At 44.6% G+C, this 20,713-nt stretch overlaps 1 protein-coding gene across 1 annotated transcript in view; it reads right to left on the minus strand.

Moving 5' to 3' along the window:
• LOC142488222 (polycystin-1-like protein 1) overlaps positions 1–14,711 on the minus strand; it is a 100,460-nt gene extending 85,749 nt beyond the window's left edge. The window contains exons 1-4 of the mRNA XM_075588595.1: positions 14,597–14,711; positions 13,905–14,098; positions 12,032–12,160; positions 7,880–7,936 (exon numbers count right to left, since the gene is read on the minus strand). Coding sequence (XP_075444710.1) covers positions 7,880–7,936; positions 12,032–12,160; positions 13,905–14,098; positions 14,597–14,711 — 495 coding nt within the window. The remainder of the gene's footprint in view (positions 1–7,879; positions 7,937–12,031; positions 12,161–13,904; positions 14,099–14,596) is intronic.
• Between the last annotated feature and the right edge of the window lie 6,002 nt (positions 14,712–20,713).

Below are 20,713 nucleotides of genomic sequence, written 5' to 3' on the forward strand. Positions count from 1 at the left end.
GCAGCTGGGACCAGACTAATTGACAAGACCTTACCAGCTGAATGTTTAACCCGGTCACTGCTGCACTGCTGACCTAAACATAGGACTGGTGACGTTTATTCACCCTGTCACATGGCGCAACCGCTGTATCTCTTCAGGAGCTGTCAAAATCCCTTGACCGGGAGATAGTACCAAAGGTCCTGGTATGCTTTTTGGCGTGGAGTTCCAGCCGCGACAGCTACATTCCTTTCTCAGAACTTGGCCCCGAAAAGTAGGAACATTTGACTTGAAAATCTCTGAAGTCGGTCGCTGCTATTTCTCCATGAGCATCTTTTAGTGAGTTCGAATTTGCCGCTGCTGTGTTGGCGCTTAGAATCTGAGGCTGAATCTGATTGGCTGCTGGGTTTCTTGTAGTTCAGTCCCATTCATGAAATACTCCAGCCAATCCGAGCGTGGGAGAATTCCTACCAGCGAATCAGCGATTTGCCAGTCTCCTGAAGCCGGGCAAGGATGGATTCAAAATTTGACAAGGGCATGCACCAACCTGGCACCTGTGCCACTTGTTAGTCAGAAGCCACCCATGGAGTTTGGCATCCATAGGTCTGGGCTGGGCAAATGGTCGCCTGATGGCTTCCATTCAGCCTAGGACAAGGGTACTTGAGTCTAACTCCTCCACTCAAATGGCTTTCACAACCTGGCAATCACTGTGGCTTTCAAGTCTGGGACCCGAGCAGACTTGGTGGCACCAACTTGGTAGCCAACTGGTCTGACGGACCACAGACTTGGAAATCCCCAGCTCATACAGTATACTGTACAGTGCATAAAACATTTACCATTACACACAATGTTAAAATAAAAATATTTCACAATTTCTTCTAAATCCCTTGTTTACTAGGTTTGACTGAAAAGATGTGCATGTTCAGTTTCAGCTCTCCTAGGCCTTCCTATAAGAAATGTTTTAAAAGGTGACCGAAATAATGCTTAGGTTCAATTTCACAATTACTTTTCTAAACACATAGGAATTTGGACTTAGACATGAAATCAACCTTGCAACCTTATCAATGGTTGAAGCACCCCAGAACCTACTGTATATACTTGGTTCTGGTGATCTGGGCATATACTGTGGGAACCCTATTAACCTAGAGACCCCTGACTGTACCCGGGATACACATATCTCTATGCCCTATTTACCTTTCTGGTCTGTGCTGAAGCATGGAAACCTGGTGGTGATTCGCGCAACTGCTTTCCAGGGAAGACTTTGACCCGAGTGATGTGTCTATATGTCCCTGGGAATCTGACCTGATTCTCAGATACATTTTTTTTTAATAACTTCTGTTTTTATTAGGATTTGCAGTTTATACAGTGTGTCACAAACCATTGTTCAGTACCAAAAAACAAATACCTCTGAACTTATCAAATCCACTTGGGAAACTATACAGACATGTAACCACATTGACAAAGGAAAAAAGACGGTGTAAAATCAGCGCTAAAAAAAGCAAATATTTTAAACCTCATTACCCCTTAATTAGTGGGCTAGGCTGCCTGGTGAGATACTGATTTGTACAAATCAGATAACAGATGTAAGCATGAAAAGGAAAAACCGGCGCCTTAAAAGTCCAATAGAGTGAATTTGGAAGTCCAATCAATGAGAGATTGTGTCCCAATACTGGGCCTTAACAGGTCATGAAATACCAAGTGGTCTGATATGGCTCCCGCCGTGCGTTCGTGTAATATGGGGAAAAAACACAAACAGAATTATAGTGCAGTATGCCAAAACGAGCCCATGACAAACAGAACATCCTCCTTCTCCTACCGTGCACCCGAAAACTGGAACAACCTACAAGAGACCCTCACATCCACCACCAGTTTAAGTTCTTTCAAATCTAAGGCTGTCTCACATTTGAACCTGGTCTGTAACTGTTTCATACACTTGTAACGGGTTTCCCCCCCCCCCCCAATCGCAGATTCTACTGTGTGGGTGCAGGAAACATATATTGTTACTCAGTGTGGTGCATACTTGTTGGCTCACAGGAGGGCTGAGCTTCCGCCACGGGGAACCTGGGCAATTATACTATGGACAACTTACTTATAACGATGCAGCGCCTCCACCTGCGATGGCTCCCACCAGAGGGGGAGTGGTTCCTCGCAGGACAATCAATAATCACATAGACAATGACTTATATAACTAACACCTTTACTAACATGAATACCATACATCACATTAATAATAACCTGTGTCCCTCTCACGAGGAGACACTAACCGTGACGTCTCGCAGGACGATTCCCCAACACCAAGTGAACCCACCCAGTGTCCAAAGAACCCCGCCCAATGTCCCGCACTCTTGCAGAGAGTCAATGGGTGACTGCGCAGTCACAGTTAAGCTAAGGGCCCGGTGGTGCACTTATGTATTAGATACCTGCCGAGCACTCCGGTGCTCGGGTCAGCAATCTTCACAAAGGCTCAGTTGGCGATGACTCCTTCAACCCTCCAACCGAACTTCTGCACGTGGACCGCTAGAGCGGTCTCACTCCGGAACAGTCTCTGTGGACCCCAACGTGGGTCCAACCGCTTCACGGGAACAGCCATCTTCACTGTGTCCCTATCTTCCTAAGGGGCACGTGCTACACTATAGGCCGTCCCTATAGTACAGCAACCTGTAGTGGCTTGGGGAACTCCTATGGGCCTAAAGGGGTTAAGGACCTGTCCCACTCCCCTAACTACCCTAGTCCCTACAGCCTCACTAATGCTGACAGCCAACTTGCTGCGCAACAAGGTGCCTGCCTGTCAGACCTCACAGCACTGACCGCTGTGACTCTGACAAGGCAGCACTCTAAACTAAGGGCAGCGTCCCTATCTTGGGCTTCCCTCAGCAATTAACCCACTACCCTAGTGGGGGGTTGGGGCCTATCTGGGGTGCGGGTACCTATAGGGCCGCAGGAGCTGCACTCGCTCCCCTCGCCCTGCCTTCCCTCACAGCTCCCCTGCTCCAACGGATTAACTTGAGTGACAGGGTCCCTCTCACTGGAGCAGTCCCTGGCAACACTCTCTCTATCAGAGTACTTAGCTACCTCAGACCCAGGGGGTGCTGGTCTAGTACAGCGAGTCCTGGACTCCTGTACCCTACCTCCTACCTTGGGCTGCTCGGGTCTCTGACTGCTGGCTAACGTGCTGTAAGCCCGCCAAATGTATCTCTTTCCCAGGGGCTCCCTAAGCCCTATTGGCTCCCTGGTGTCACGTGGGGCATACAGAGGCTCATGGGATATGAGTCCCAGCTCAGAGCCTTCCCTGAATGGCTGGGGGTTCGCGGGCTTTCTCTCTCTCCTGCCCTGCGCAAGCTCCCTCTATCTGCCTCAACCTTCCCTGGTCTCTCCCTGCTCTCGCGCGAGCTATCCCTAGCTCTGGGGCCTTACCTGCACCTACGCGATCACTGCGCATGCGTGAGATGGTCTTCAATGGCGGCGCCCTCTTCACCGGCCGCCGGGACCTCAGAGACGCGATCGCGGCCTTAGCAACAGCCCGATCGCGTCCCCGGCAACCGGCCGCAAGCAGGGGAAGCCGCGCTGCTCCCTGCTCCAGCCCCCACCCTTCGAAGTAGCCGTCGGGTCTTTCGGCACCCGCGATCGAGCTGCTCAAGGGGAGGGGGGTCTCCAGGAGCCACGGGAGCTCCAGGCTATACACTCATAATATATATTTTCTTTAACTGTGCATGCAATGTCTTGTATATAATGTATACCCTGCTCATTTATGTAACTGTACTTGTAACCATGTATTATTTGTTTTACTCTGTGCCCAGGACATACTTGAAAACGAGAGGTAACTCTCAATGTATTACTTCCTGGTAAAAATATTTTATAAATAAATAAATAAACATACAGGACAAAATACTAATGACAACAAGACTAACAATGCAAACACTAGCAAGGCTAAATATTAATAAAAGCTCATTTAAAAAATTAAAACAACATAAATGAAGAGTTTCAGATGACTGAGAGATCGCCAGGTCCGGATGTGGTAAAATCAGGACCCTACTCACAAGATTTCAAATACAAGAAGGCAATAGAAGTCGGTACTGGAATGGAACAGTTTCTCCTGCTGACCTTGCTACGGAGTGTTGCTTGTGAACCCTCCTGTAGTTCCCCGCGTGTCTGGGGCGGATGCTCCGTCACTGGGGGGCGGACCTGATGGATGAGCGCTCCTTCCATCTCAGAGTTGTATCAGCCGCGTCACTCACGTTTCTCCTTCACAAAAAAAGCTCTAAAAAACTTCCCTATGCGTTTCGTGCACTTGCACACACTTCCTCAGGGGATTATGATGATACAGATAGTTCGTGGTATATATATCTCCCCAAAAATTACCAAGCCATGCTTTTCCATAAGACACCAAGCACAGCGTAGTAAATATGGCCCTTTGTAACCCATTCAACTGAATTGACTGTAAGATATCTTCACATCCAGATGGTAAAGTATCTTACATCAAACCCTTCATGGTAAAATATAACCCCATGTGCTTTGCATTAATGCATTGATACCAAGAGTTATGTGCGTATTTGTGCATTATAATATTAATTGACAGATCTTAGGTTAGGACCAAAAGTGTTTTAAGGATGTTTATAGAGGCAGGGATTTGATGCTGCATTGGTTTAAAATGAGAATATCTACTGTAGTAGAACTTTTCCCATAATATAAATGTACTGATTCAAAATAGAGAAGTTTTTTTATGCATGTTTTTTTTTAATAGCTAGTGTAAATCAAGGGAAACACTGTTCCATCAATCTGTCAGATATAGTAATGTGCGAATGCCTAAAAAAAAAAAATGTGTTTTATAAAAAGTTTTTACAATTTCTTTTACATGTAACAGTGTTTCTCCCACCCCGTGGAAGATTTGTCCATTACTATGGTGTAATTTGCCCTATGGTAGGCTTATAGGCATTGTCAATGGTAAACACTGCTTCACTTCTGGTTTTCATTTGACCTTCTACCAAAACACAAATTACAGTAAATGTGGGGGAGAAAATGCAGATGCAGTCTTTACAACATCCCCCCCACCCCCCCCCCCCCCCCCAGTAAATATTAACTTGAAAAACCTATATTGGGTAATAAAGTTTGCCAATCTGTTTCAGTTAAGCATATTACAGTAGTAATAGAGGCACAAGAGGGCAAGGACTGCGAATTCACTCGAGATGAGTTAATATGGCATAATATAACATTTCAATGTATATTATATTATATTAAATATTATATTATATTACATTAAAATAAGTGCACAGAAAAAATACATAATCTAAAATAGTCTGGGGTGGGTCAGTGCGGACGGTGGGTAGAACCATAGATTACTGACATAAATAATCCTAATCCCTGGTGTGCTCTATGTCTGGAGGTATATCGTTAATCAGTTTAACATACTGCACTTATATTAGTATATCCCTCAGAAGACTAGTTGCCTAGATACTACTAGACCAATCACACAGTATGGGGGGTCTGTATATCTAGTATGGATGATGCTAGCATAGGGTAAATAGCATCATAGAGTCCAAAAACTATTTTAGAATAAGTGTATATTGTATAAACTAATAGGATACTATGTACAACGTTGCTAGTTCATATACTCCCGTACTGATGCAGAAAGATCAAGTAAGTACTGCAAAGGTCAGCATACTTAAACTATACAGTAGGTGGATAGCAGAGATGCAGTTGTTATTATTAACCTATGCTTCTCCAGACAGGGTTAATATGTCCCAGGTCTCCTTGATACAAACAATATGTAAACCATTGCAGACTTTAAATGGTACGGATTCAAAGTATTATATTAGTGCTAATGATTTTGTATAATTACCCCCATGTCACTATGTGTACTGGCTTTATACAGAGTACTCTCAATATACATAATTCATCAGAGTGAAAAACCCTATATTGCAGTGTACATGATATGGGTAATTACTATATTGAGGTAGAAATTAGTGTACTGTGCTCAGTTGATCAGGTAATCTACAGGCTCTGCACTAATACTTGACTACCATTAGATATGTATGCCGATATACGACCGTAATATAGTGTTTAAGCGTAATATAGTGTCTAAATCGTATGACCGGGGAGCCAAAAGAGGCTCCTAAGAGCGGCTGTTTAATGGCGATTGAGTGGACAGATCGCAGAGGCAGACAGCAAGTCAGTGGGGAAAAAAAAAAAACTTTCCCTCAGCAGTTGAACCAAGTGGCACCACTCAAGTATAATCTTTATAGAGAATGTGGCGCTGGTAGGGAAGCAGAACACACAATAGAGATTTAAGACTCTGATTATTCGTTAGATAAAGTTTCCATATGCTCTAGTTGCATAAGCCATAGCACAGTATTACATAGTATATCCCAGAGCCCCCGTGCACTTCAGACCAACAATCCCAATGGACTAGAGTGAATGACTTGGTGACGTCATCCACCGGACTTGATGTACGTTTCACGTTCTGACAATGCTTAGGCCTTGACCCCGCTGCCTACTACAGCGTCCGCCACGGACGAGAGCCCTCCCCTCAATGGCGCCGGGCCCGCTGCGAGGGGGGGCCGCAGCGCTGGGGCGAGAGCTGCTCCTGCTCTCAATAGAATTGAGAGCAGGACTCGCGTTGAGCGATACGGCACGCCCCCCGGCGGTTCAGCCAATGAGGGCGAACCTGCCAGGTGACGTCATGGCCGTGCCCCCGTCACTCCCCCGCCATGCCCGCCCCCGGTCTCTCTTCCTGCAGTGAGCTGCAGAACAGGTAATCGGCTGCACGCGCCGCCAATCTCGCGGGCACGCGTTGCAGCAGAGATACCGGGGCCTTAGCCAAAGTCATAGGTAAACCGTGAAGGTGCAGAGTGGGATTTAAATAGCCCATGGTTGTCATGGCAGCCTGTTTTCTGGGTGTGACTGTCTCCCATTCTTGCACTGAGTATGTAAATCATGGGTAGAAACCCAGTTAATGCTTGATTAACCTGCCAAGTAATTTACTGTGTTGTAATAGTGATATAGAATAATTAGAAAGTGAATTAGGCTGTATTGAGTAAATAATTATTTTGTTGTTATCCACTTATAGGTTCTTCTGAGTTCTTGGAGAGGGAGGACTCCCAAAGACTAAGGCCTCGTCCAGGGTGGGTAGAGGCGAGCTGGCGCTCCGGTGCTGCACCCTGCTTGGCCGTGCTTTTCCTGGCGCGCGCGTCTGGGGGGCGGCCTCTACATCACGGAGCTGGTTCGCCCTCATTGGGTGAACCGCTCACGTGACCCGCTTGCGAGCGGCAAATTCAAATTTTCTCGCTCGGCAAGCAGCTGAGCGCCGAGCAGGCGCGCCCGCTCGCTCACGCAGGCAACATACATTGTCGCAACGTGTCTAGCATGAGCGTGCATGCCCGCTCAGCGCCACCCTGGACGAGCCCTTAAGATAAGTAATGAAGAAGAAAGAAAGAACTGAAGTTCATCCTTTGAGGACCAAAGATATGGTGGTGTTGATAGCCCTGATAGTACCACCAAAATCTTAGAGCTAATGTTATACGGTTCTCATGGTTGGTACTGCCTGGAAATAGCCTATTTAATGAGAACATTTCCAGACACAGATTAAATAAAAGCAGCATAAACAAAACCCTCATTAAGGTCGTTGGGGCTAAGGTTACGCAATGTGTGAATCCAAAATCCCTCTTTTTTTAACCAGTTCCTTGTCCCAATCTCATATCCTGTTTTGGGCGACCACCCTGTCTATAGCCTTGAATTTGATAGCATACGGGTTATCAGCATGTGCTTCCTTCATATGCCGGGCCACTGGAGTGTCCATTAAGCATACACAATAATTTAATCAGTTTACAGTATGAAGAATAATTTAGCAATCATCTCTGATAATTACATTTTAAGCCGAAATCAGCATGTCAGCTGTTCTTTACACTACCTGTTTTCTAATATTCAGTAAGTCAGTTAGCATTGAAACCACATCAGTCATTTCCTCCTGCAAAAAAAAACATGAAATAAAACTTTAATATCTGTAAAATAATATTTATGACACACTCACTGTATGTAAAACTTCAAATTACAATTGTATTTAGATTTGTAATCAATTGTTGATTGTTTGAATCGTTCTTAATTATTTGGGGGAAGGTTCATTAACTACTGTGTAATTTTTAGACTAGGCATTTGTTTAGCAATATGGTTGTATTCGTGGTTAAATTAAGATTTCAGGATAACAGAAGTCGTTTGTAACAGACAAATGGGCAATTTGTTAAAATAGGTAGCTAAAGGATTTACTTACTGCATGATGTGTCAGTGTTGGAAAACAGACTTTCTGGGGTTATTGGCCTGTGTCAAGCCTAGAATGCTTGTGTAGGTCTAGGGTTCCTGTAGTCTTTAAGAGCCTGGTAAGTCTAGTACAAGCCTTAGGTGATCGTGTGAGCCTGGCATGCCTGAGAGACAGCTTGGATCTGAAGGATGAAACCTTGTGTGTCTGACACACAATGGATAAAATGTCCTAGCAATTGCAGTTGCTGTGGGACATGGGGAGAGGGACTAGGACATTTCTCTCTGGTTAGCAATACATATTGTAATAATGGAAAAGTTGTGTGTTTCTTTAGAAATCTTAGAAGGTCCAAGAGAAAATTGTAAGGTTCTAGGAGGGAACTACCTTCTAGGGGTTTTCTTAATAGCGCTGAGAATAGAATAAGTCATCCAGTCTTTGCAGAGAGTCCGTCTGTCGCTCTTCATGTGCCAGGGCACATGGAACTACAGCATCTTATCATGGGCAGAATTTTCAGGACTGGGATAACAGGATTTAACTAAGCGAGGGCACTTTTGCGAAGTGTACCCCTTCTGTACTGTAGATAAGATTTTGGATTCTAAAATCCTTCACCAAGTTGCCACTAGATTCTCTAGGCTCAACATACACGTTATTAAGCAGAACCTAATGGTAAGTTGGTCCTGAATGTTGGACCAGCTCAGACAAGACCACTGATGTCTTCCATTTTTATGTTTTTATAAAGAGCTCATATGTTTTTATGAAGTGTCCTAAGTGTCCGAGGAATAGCCAGCAGAAGTGTGTATGCATAAGAAAGACTAAGTGGCAGTCTTGTCTGTGACCGACAATACTCTCATGATGTCAGCTACACCCTAGTCAAGGGCCCACACACATACAGTACACACTAGAGATTGGGGTGCACAAACTTGGGGGCTGGAGATTTTTCTGGGGGGCGTGACTGTTGCAGAGGCCCAACGCTCTTCCCCAAAGCATTTAAATGAAATGCAGGGGGGATTGTGTGAGGTCTATGCAACTCCCAACTTACCGTGATTCAGACGGCTGTGTAACATGTCGCCATGGCAAAGCGGCGTCATTTGACGCAGTGGGGTCATGTGATGTGACGTCACATGCGTCAAATGATGCTGTGGGTCACGTGACGTTACATGACCCTGCAATGTCATTTGACGCAGCTACAAGACAAATGGGGAGACAGCAGCAAAAGTTTGCGCTCCCTGCACTAGAGGCATGAAAACTCTGGTTGCAATCTTATGTATTTTTGTATATGTATACAATAACCAGAGTGTTTCGTGGAAATTAGATGTTCGGCTAACAGATTTTATTGAAAGTTGAACCAAGGATAGTATTGAAAATGATAAATAGCATTTTATAACTTAGGCCCAGATGCTCAGGACTCCTAGTTAATGCATTGCTAACAGGTATCTTCAAAGCTCACTTAAGTGCTGTTTTCAACCTCAATGGGCCTTGCATGGAGTATAATGAACATTAGTGCTAATGATATGCAAAAGAGGTGTTTCCTCCTATTCAAGAAGCAAAGTTTTAACTAGATGTTCTTCAGGTCATACCTAAAAGGAAAGGGAAGGGAGAGACTCTTTTTTGTTAAGGTTTCAAAGGCTAAATATACCAACCCGAACACATCTTTATACAACACGCGGAGAGACACCTGCGCACAAAAAGGACCACACCTGAGATATATGCTAATTTAAATTCAAATACACTTTGCACTTCCATATAAGCATAAATTCCAGGTATCTTAGGTGTGGTCCTTTTTGTGTAAAGTTGTCTCTCCACATGTTGTTTAAAGGTGCATTTGGAAAGGTATATATAGAACATCGGACTTAAAGAAAGAACAGTTTCTCTATTGCATAAGTTATGGTTGTCTGCTCACCAAGTAAGAATGATAGGAAAAATAATCAATTAAATTACAGCTGGTGCATAGGGATAATGTTATACATAAACACAAGTCAGATGATTACGATGTCTCCCAAAGATCCCCATTGGTTGCACTCTATAGCTGCTATAATACATGGGGTTAGATACGCCCCAAAATAATGTCAAATTGGCTTTATATAAGTACACAAAGTAACTGCTCCCAACACTGTGGGAGGACAGTAACCACTAAAAACCTAAATAGGTCAAAAATAATTCAATTTTAATTAATTAAACCTTAAACAATGACGCAAACACATACAAATCAATTAAAAATGGGTGATATAGTAGCTATAACAGGGAACGAGGGGTAATCCCCAGGTAGCTATATATATACAACCCCTGGTAATAGGTACTAAAGACGTTCCATATAAATAGCTCTGCAGACGTGGGACCTCTCCTGCCGCCAACGCACACTTCGTCCTCCGCCGACATGGGACCTCTCCTGAAACATGTTAACTGAAAAGAGGGGGTTAGACACTTTTTTTAATACATCGATTCTAAGATGCACCCCGATTCCAGACATGTGAAAATCGAAAAAAAAGTGCGTCTTAGAATTGAGGAAATAGGGTATATCCATCCAGGTCTCCCTCTGGGTTCCCCTTGGCCTTCGCTGCAGCTGGGAAGAGATGCAGGCAGTTCGGGTGGCGAGCGGTTCACCAGAGGTCCGCGGTGACCCCCTTCACAGCGTGCCGCCATCTTTAATTGCTGCACATTCGCATAGGCAATTCGCGCATGCACAGAAGGGTCCCGTGGACAGTGTGAAACTTGCGCATGCCCAGTATTAGTGTGCGCCTGCGCAGTGTATCTGTTGTGGCGGCCATTACAATGTCGGTCGCATGCGCAGAGGCATCAGTACATTGGCGGCCATCTTGTGTATAGCTCCACAGGGGAGCTACAACCCCCAGCAGCCAGAGGGGCTGCTAGATCACATGCATAGCACCACCAAAAGGGCTCCTAGGATCTCCCTGCACCAGATAGATACATTTGGAGTGCTTGGGAGACCACGCCAGTCGGAAGGGGAGCTGTGCTTCCCTGGACTAGATAAAATAGGGGAAAAGGGTGTGAGGAATTGGGTGTCACGGCAGTCGCAGCGTGACCCCCCCTAACCACTCGACGGCCGACCCTTAAACCCCGCTTTCATTTCCCTCGAGACCAAATCACTCACTCTTTCCTCCGACACACACAGGAAGACCCTGGCTCTGGATGTCATCCACGCCCCCGGAACCCCAGTTATGTTAGATTTGCCTTGGTTGCAGAAACATAACCCCCGCATCGATTGGACTTCCCATTCTCCCATACACTGGGAACTCACGTCAGTGGTACACACCCCACCTATTTCCACTTCTCCCCAACTTCTTGCAAGTACCACCTCACCCGCTGTCTCTAAGGGCAATCTTCCCAACCCCTACGCTGATTTCATGGACGTCTTCAGCAAGACCCAGTCTGAAGTGTTACCCCCCCACAGATCTTATGATAGCCCGATCGATCTAGTACCCGGTGCCGTACTCCCCAGATCCAAGCCCTACCCACTCTCCCTCTCAGAGACGGAGGACATGGAGGAGTATATTCGTGAGAACTTGGAGAAGGGCTTCATATGCAATTCTTCTTCACCCGCCGGGGCTGGATTCTTCTTTGTTAAGAAGAGGGACAGTACACTTAGACCATGTATCGACTACCGGGGCTTAAACCGCATCAGGGTAAAGAACCGCTACCCTCTCCCACTCATTTCCAAGCTTTTTGACAAGCTTCAAGGAGCCAAAGCTGTTTACCAAATTGGACCTCCATGGGGCATACAACCTCACATGCATTTGGGAGGGCGACGAATGGAAAACTGCTTTCAATACTCGTAGCGGCTATTACGAGTACCTGGTCATGCCATTCGGTTTGTGTAACGCTCTGGCTGTTTTTCAGGACTTTATTAATGACCATTTTTGCGATGTTCTCAATTCTTTTGTGATAATTTACCTGGACAACATTCTCATCTTCTCTAAGCACCTACAAGAGCATATCGTACATACCAGATTTGTCCTATCCCGTCATCGTGCCAACGACCTCTTCACTAAGATGGAAAAATGTCTTTTCCACCAGCCTTCCCCCTCCTTCCTCAGAGATATCATTTCGGACAAGGGATTTTCTATGGATCCGGAGAAACTTAGAGCCATTCTTGATTGGCCACAACCCAATTCCCTTAAATCTATCCAACGCTTTCTCGGCTTCTCCAACTATCCCTCAAAGATTCAGGGGAGAGCCAGTGTTCACGTGGTCATATGTAAAAGAAAAATAAAAGCAACATAGTGTAGTATAGTTTCAACTCTTTCTTTCAAGTGTAAAGGTAATCCACTCACAATTTTCTTCTCATTAGTAAGGCATTACAGAAACACTCCTCTCTCTGATTAGAGCAATGAAACTGGATATCCACAGGTGCAGACCCCTTTCAATTCCTCTCCACCACCACATGAATACCCAGGAATAATAAGAAACACCAAATAGCGCAATAACGTCTTAAAATGTATTGGAGATCATCATAGATTCTACGCGTTTCGTCGGTCCGACTTCTTCAGGATTCCTGAAGAAGTCGTACCGACGAAACGCGTAGAATCTTTGTTCAGTATTCAGCCTGTGCAAGTCTTTGACGCGAAGTCCTGGCAGCCGGAGATCCTCCTTACAGTACTTCCGCCCTTAGCCCTGTGTCAACCGGATATGACATTGATGGGAGCAGAGACGCAGAGGGGAACAACACATTGTGTACCGGTGAATTGCTCTTACCTTATCGGGATTTCCTACAGTGACTGTACTTTTAGACCTTATGTGAGTGAATATCCATATGTTTTATCTATGATGATCTCCAATACATTTTCTCCAGTTTCATTGCTCTAATCAGAGATACTGTAGGAGTGTCTCTGTAATGCCTTACTAATGAGAAGAAAATTGTGAGTGGATTACCTTTACACTTGAAAGAAAGAGTTGAAACTATACTACAGGCATACTCCGGTTTAAGGACACTCACTTTAAGTACACTCGCGAGTAAGTACATATCGCTCAATAGGCAAACGGCAGCTCGTGCATGCGTCTGTCAGCACGTCCTGAACAGCAATACCGGCTCCCTACCTGTACCGAAGCTGTGCGCAAGCGGGGAGACTATAGAGCCTGTTACAAATGCGTTATTTACATCAGTTATGCCTGTATATGACGATTGCCGTACAGTACATGCATCGATAAGTGGGAAAAATGTAGTGCTTCACTTTAAGTACATTTTCGCTTTACATACATGCTCCGGTCCCATTGCGTACGTTAATGTGGGGTATGCCTGTACACTATGTTGCTTTTATTTTTATTTTACATATGACCACGTGAACACTGGCGCTCCCCTGAATCTTTGAGGAATTCTGCAATCAAACAGACTAAGAGAACAGTCTTTACAAGTGTTTTGAGTAGCTTTTCTATTAGCACTTTTACACTGAGTGATGGATTTTTCACGTTATTCACTAATAGATCACAGTTCACGTTAACCACTTTTTCTGAGATATTTTTTCTGTAATTTGTCTTAAACACATTGTTTTATATAGTTCACATATTTTAGGACATTGTCACAAGTTAGCGCCGTTGCAATCGTTTTTTCTTTAAATTTCTCCAACTATACCTGAAGATTTATTCAAAACTTCTCCACTACTATTGCCCCGATCACTGCTCTCACTAATAAAGGAGCCGACCCCTCAGCCTGGACACCTGAGGCGCTTACGGCCTTCGAGACCTTGAAACGAGCTTTCACTTTCACCCCATTCTTCGACACCCGGACACCAGTTTGCCCTTCACCTTGGAGGTGGATGCCTCGGATTGTGGAGCAGGTGCTATACTTTCCCAAAGAGCGTCTCTTCAGGACAAACTTCTCCCCCGTGGTTTCTTTTCTAAAAAATTCTCCCCAGCTGAGAGGAACTACGATGTGGCAACAGGGAGTTACTGGCCATCAAGATGGCTCTTCAGGAGTGGAGACAGCTTTTAGAGGGGTCTAGATTACCAGTCGCTATCCTAACGGACCTAGGAATCTTCTGTATGTCGAGACTGCCCGTCGCTTGAGTTCCCGCCAGGCTCGTTGGTCATTATTTTTCTCCAGGTTCAATTTTTCATTGTCCTATATCCCTGGAACTATACCTGGTTCATATCAGAGATCCTGCAGTGGGGACACGCTTCTCGCTCTGCGGGACACCCTGGATTCAGAAAGACTCTGGATCTCATTCGACGCACCTTCTGGTGGCCTAAAATGGCTAAAGACATCCAGGAATATACACATGCTTGCCCAGTATGTGCACAAAAAAAGGTTCCTCGACCGAGACCCCCTGGTCTCTTAATGCCTCTTCCTATTCCTGAACGCCCTTGGTCCCATATATCTATGGACTTTATTGTAGACTTGCCAAAGTCTAACAGCATGAATACCATCCTGGTGGTGGTGGACCGTCTCTTGAAGCAGGCGCATTTTATTCCTCTCAAGGGTTAACGCCGACATTTTTTCTAGGGAGATCTTCCAGATCCATGGGATCCCCACATCCATTGTATCGGACAGAAGCTCTCAGTTTGTCTCAAAGTTCTCCAAGAGACTTGGCATTTCCTCATCCTTTTCGTCTGGTTACCACCTGCAATCCAATGGGTAGACTGAGAGGGTCAACCAATCTCTCGAGAAATATCTACAATGTTTTACTTCCGATTCCCAGGACAACTGGTCAGAACTGCTACATTGGGCGGAGTACGCTTTCAACTCTTCAAGGAATGAGTCCACATGGGATACCATGGCTACCACCCAGCATGGCTCCCAATTTCTAAAATTTCCTCCTGAGTACCGGCCACTGACAAGTGCATCTCGGTGCTACAGCACTCCTGGACTAACATACAGTCGGCTCTTCAAAAATCTTCTCAGAGATTTAAGCGCCAAGCTGACCACCAAGATGCTCTCCGATACAAGCCAGGGGATAAGGTCTGGCTCTCCACCAAGAATATTCATCTGAAAACCCCATTCCCAAAATTGGCACCGAAGTTTCTGGGCCCATTCTCCATTACGGAGCAGGTGAATCTGGTGGCCTTCCATCTGCAGCTACCTCAGGCCATGAAGATACCCAATGTATTCCATATGTATCTCCTTAAGCCCTTCATTTCCAGTCCTTTCTTCCCGGACGTTACTCAGAGACCGGATCCGGTGATCGTGCAAGGCAACGAGGAATACAAGGTCCAATCCATACTAGACTTCCACCTCTCAAGAGGCAAGGTCCAGTTCTTAGTTCACTGGAGGGGCTTTGGCCCTGAGGAACGTTCATGGCTCCCCCTGGAGGACATTCATGCACCAGCCCTTCTCAAGCACTTTCACAAGAGGTTTCCGTCTAAACCATGGGAGGATCGTCCGGAGGCCGATTCTGAAAGGGGGGGGGGGTACTGTGAGGAATTGGGGGTCATGGCAGTCACAGTGTGACCCCCCCTTACCACTCACAGCCCCCGTTGTCCCCGCTCCGGTACCTCTCCCTCGGTATCCCCACCAAGCAGCTGCAACTCCGCACACGGCGGGAAAACATGCGGCTGCCATAAGACCTGCGTGTGTGCTCTCCAGCATTACTGAGCGCGCGTCAGGCAGAGATAATTTATTCACCCCTCTGGAGCTTGGAGCTTAGAGCTTAGAGCTTAGAGCTTAGACCATGCCACCGGCACTCGCGCGGCTCACACCAGTACTCCCTTGCCTCTCAGCTGTTCGCAACTTACAATCACCAACACAACCTATCATGTCCTCCTCCACACACTCCTCCAGTCCTACCCCCACATTTTATTGGTCAGCCCACCTTTATAACCCCTGTTCTCCCTGTTGCACATCGCTCTGCATAGTCTCAGCTTTGTTGCACATGTGCTTTACCTCTCTCTGTTACAGTGCTTCTCAGGTTCTGTTTCGCCTTGTCCAACTACCCTCTCTGGCTCTCGACAACGGCTCCCACCTGACTTCGCTGCATCTTCCGCCCTTCGGAATCGGCTTACTTCTCGACAATCCGGACCCTCTGCTCCCTGCATTCGGCTACGGCAACCACTAAGGCACGTCTACTCCCCGGATCCGGCAAGTACTATCATTATAGTTTTCTGGCTTGGCAACGCAATTACCACACTCCGGACACGCTCCTTTCTGCTGCGTCCCACATCAGTACAAGGGATGGGTCTGGTCTGCGGGCAGCACTCCATTACAAATGGGAAGGGATGGGCTCTTGCTACAGTCTATGTAAGTAGTGAGAGGTGCCTGGGGCAAGTGAATACACAAGACCACTGGTCTAAGAGAAGACAAGAACAGAAAAGGGCCCCTATTATCTAGCACTCAACTCTTGAATAGTGAATAAATTAAAATGGAACCTTTATTAGGTATATGATAAAATAATGTGACACATAAAACTAACACAACAATAACACTTAAATTAATAATAAGTATAAGATATTACCAAAGCCACAAAGAAGTATAGTTAACTGTTATCGTGGGGATCAAATAGCTACACTTAAATCAGATTCCAAAAGAGAAAAGGTTATCTTGTGGTGGATCCCTGTACACAATAGAGAATGAGGGACATGTGTACTGCACCGACACACTTTATTCGAGCAAATACCCAGTATGTACCTGGCAGATACCTGGAATGCGCCGCTCCTCACCTCTGACAAGCCCCGTTGCGTTTGCCTTCCCAGCCTGGGTTCATGCCTGGCTGATGGGCGGCTGATCTGTTAAATGATAATGATTAGGATTTAATAGGCTGCAATGCTTCGCGTGTCTACCAGATGGCATAAATTCATGAATTGTAATGCAGTATATATATATATACTGTGCAGTATTGCAGCCAGCGGGAATAAAATGCTTCAATCCCTGCCTGAAAATACCTCAATGCACTCGGGCAGAAAACAGTCACAAACCTCAATACACCCGGGTATACCCGAATTCGTGGGACTAGCCGAGCTCGAATAAAGTGTGTCGCCAGTGTACCAAGCTTAGTCTGTCTAAGTATGCGAACACCAAAGATAATATCACATAATCATGGTGTACATTCCCAGAGTCCAAATATAGACCCACAGCATGCAAAAGAATTGCAAGAGTCGATAAGGAGTACTATAATAGTTATCCCCTGTCACGGGAGACCAGCACTTTTAACACATTAATACCCGGATCCTTTGATTGAGCAGATTGAAGAGGTTAAATAAATTGTGATTTATTTACAGAATGAACACACACACATTCGTTTACAAAAACACTTGAAATACACTTACTGGGACAGGGTAAAATGAAATCTTCAATTCCCAAAACGAAATCTTTAGAAATACAGTCTCTAGGCACAATTTCCCAGGAGCGGGAATTGTGTGCAAACAGAGCCGAAAACATTCTTTGGACAGTAGCGTTCTTTGGACAGTGGCGTCTCTCGCAACCACTGTTTCTCCGTCGGAGCTGCTTTCTTCGTTCTACCGCCGTAGAATTGGTTCTGGAATCCTTAGTTCTTACGAACTCTTGACTTGGGTTACGATGGTAAAAAGTTTAAAGTCAAACTTAGATGGAACTGATCCCCGATTGACTGTAAGGATTCTTATGCAGTAAAAACCTCTATCTTTAACCTCTGCAGCCAATCTCTCCGAGGGAACAAATATTCCCACCTATCTCAGAGTTGCCCATACCTGGCAAAACATGGCAGAGGGCTTCTTAGTTTGCTATGGGCATGCGCGAACCTTGCACCTTTGCCGCTTAGCATACCAGACCCATCCCCCTTACCTGGCGACATTTTGTCGGAGCTTGCTGGATATCCGGCCCATTTGCCCAGACATTTGCTAAGATGGGGATACTTGCATTACCCCTCCCCAATTAACACCTTAGTCTGCCGAAACCTTTTAACTCTGGACTTTTTCAGACATCTTGGCTCTGAGCCAGCGAGGTGTCTTAGAAGTCCGGGCTAAATATGCGTTGCTTAACTCGCAGGAGTTTCCTGCTATGCATTTCTAAAGTACAGTGATTACAAATTCAGGGTTTCCTCTGTTCCGGTCGTCTGAATGAAAATCCCCTTAGGCCTATACTGTTGGAACAATTAAAATAGGGGGACTTTCATGCATCAATTTTTATATAACTTTATACAAATTGCGCTATAAACTTTTCCATGATTTTACCCAACCAGCACTCACAGCAAATCTCAGAGCGCTAGGAGCTTCCTAGTAGAAGTTAGCTACCCGCCGCTGTTGTGCTGCAAGCTGCTGGGTTTTAAAATCATTTTCCTTTGAGCAGTTTACAGGGAAACACTGCTACGGTTATACATTACATTTAGAAATGACATTCTCGCCACCTTATACCTGGTGGGAGACACACAGACATTTTTATTAAAATCACAGTGTTACTGCCATAACTGTGTTGCAGAGCTGGTAATCTACAATTCCTCAATATGGCTCAGGGGCACCCAGCAAGGCATAATACCTTTATTATTGGCCTGGGTACCCCTTCACCGCCACAGCCCCTATCACAAATGTATATATATATATATATATATATATATATATATATATATATATATATATATATATATATATACAGTGGTTGACAAATCACCAAAAAATCTACTCGCCACACAAAAAAATCTACTCGCCACCTAGTACCAAACGTGTGCTGCTTGGGCCAATATTTGCTCGCCCGGGGGTTAAATCCACTCGCCCGGGGCGAGCAAATGTATAGGTTTGTCGAACACTGTATATATATATATATATATATATATATATATATATATATATATATATATATATATATACATATATATATAAAACATAATACTGAGTTAAGTTATGGTGAGTAAAAAAAGTGACAAAAACCCTCCACAGGAAAGCAAATATGCAAATATAACTGTATGCTCATCTGCATGTCTTAGGCAGGTCTGCAACCCCGCCTTTCCCCATTATCACCCAGCATACAGCACTTCCACTGCAGCAAGGGATTCTGGGAAATGACATGCAAATGAGCACACAGTGTCACTTTTTGCCTCAATAACCATTTTTAACATGGTTCCCTATAGGCTTAAGCTTGCTGCATGGTCACAGCTTTGAGCACAGCCAGGGTTAAGGTGCATACCCAGAAAATCACATTTTCACAATTAAGGACTGCGCTTGGGTGAGGTATGACAACAAAAAATAAAAAATAATAAAATACAATAAAAACCTATAAATCAATACATAATCTCTTACTGAATAATCAATGAAACCCAATAAATTGTGCATGAATAATTACACCAGGTCTGTATTCAGTATTCGGTATTCCTCCAAGTGTGTACCGCGTCACTGCGTTGCTGCGTAATGACGTCACAACGTTCCAACGCGTTTCGTCACTGAAAGTGACTTTCTCAAGGATGAGACTGTAGCGGCCGAACTGACTTATTATAGCTGCAGTAATTGCCTCTCATAGCAGAAACTCTGGGAACTCTAGTTCCTAAGGGTCTCAACGAATGCATCGACACAAGTATTCTTGTTTAACATCTTCTGCCCACCCCCCTCTCCAATGCTCTCTCTTCCCCCCCCCTTTTTTTCTTTTTTATCCCTATCCATCCTAGTTATAGTTATCGATCCGCTCCCTCTCCACATTCCCTATCAACACAACACAGGTTTTTTCTTGTGTATATTGTATATATGCTATTTGTTAACATACTAGTATATATGTCTGATGCACATTTAAGCATAGAGTATACATCTGTATACATATATATATTAAATTGAAAATCTATTTGATTTATGTTTTTATATATTTACATTCTCTATGGTTTCTGCTCTCTTCCATTCTATATATAGATCATGTATCTATCTGCACCTGCCTATCAGCTACATTGAAGTGGGTCCATCTGTTGCACATTTATTATTCATTAGCCGTTTATTTTTACTAATTATTAAGTTATATAATAATTTTTATTAGTTTTTACCCTGCCTCTACCACACCCCCTACTTTTCCATTGAATCTAATTAATTCTATATTAAATTTATGATTTATGAGCCGGATATTTAAAAGCCAGTTTAATACTTTAATTATTACAAACTTCATTATATTACGTTAAATGGAACATTTAGTGGGTTAGGTATTTTTATATATGTCGATTTCATCATATTTTTCTAAGTTTTATTTAGTATTCAATTGTTTTATATGTATATGTCAGCAACGATTGAGATTGTATGCAGCTGTTTCTGCTATGAGAGGCAATTACTGCAGCTATAATAAGTCAGTTCGGCCGCTAAAGTCTCATCCTTGAGAAAGTTACTTTCAGTGATGAAACGCGTTGGAACGTTGTGACGTCATTATGTAGCAACGCAGTGACGCGGTACACACTTGGAGAAATATCGAAAACTGAATACAGATTGTTACGCTACTTCCGGGTACGGAGGGGAACGCTGGAAACACGTGTCTGGTACCCAAGCGAGGTCTGACACGGATGAGAACTAAGTACAGATCACAGCTCTGTATCCGGAGACAACAACATATACTGGAGACGGAAAAGGAGATGGACCTCCGGGACCTGAGCGAGATCTGAGCGGGGTCTGACG

Source organism: Ascaphus truei, chromosome 2 (genome assembly GCF_040206685.1).
Source record: "Ascaphus truei isolate aAscTru1 chromosome 2, aAscTru1.hap1, whole genome shotgun sequence".
Taxonomy (NCBI): Eukaryota; Metazoa; Chordata; class Amphibia; order Anura; family Ascaphidae; genus Ascaphus; species Ascaphus truei.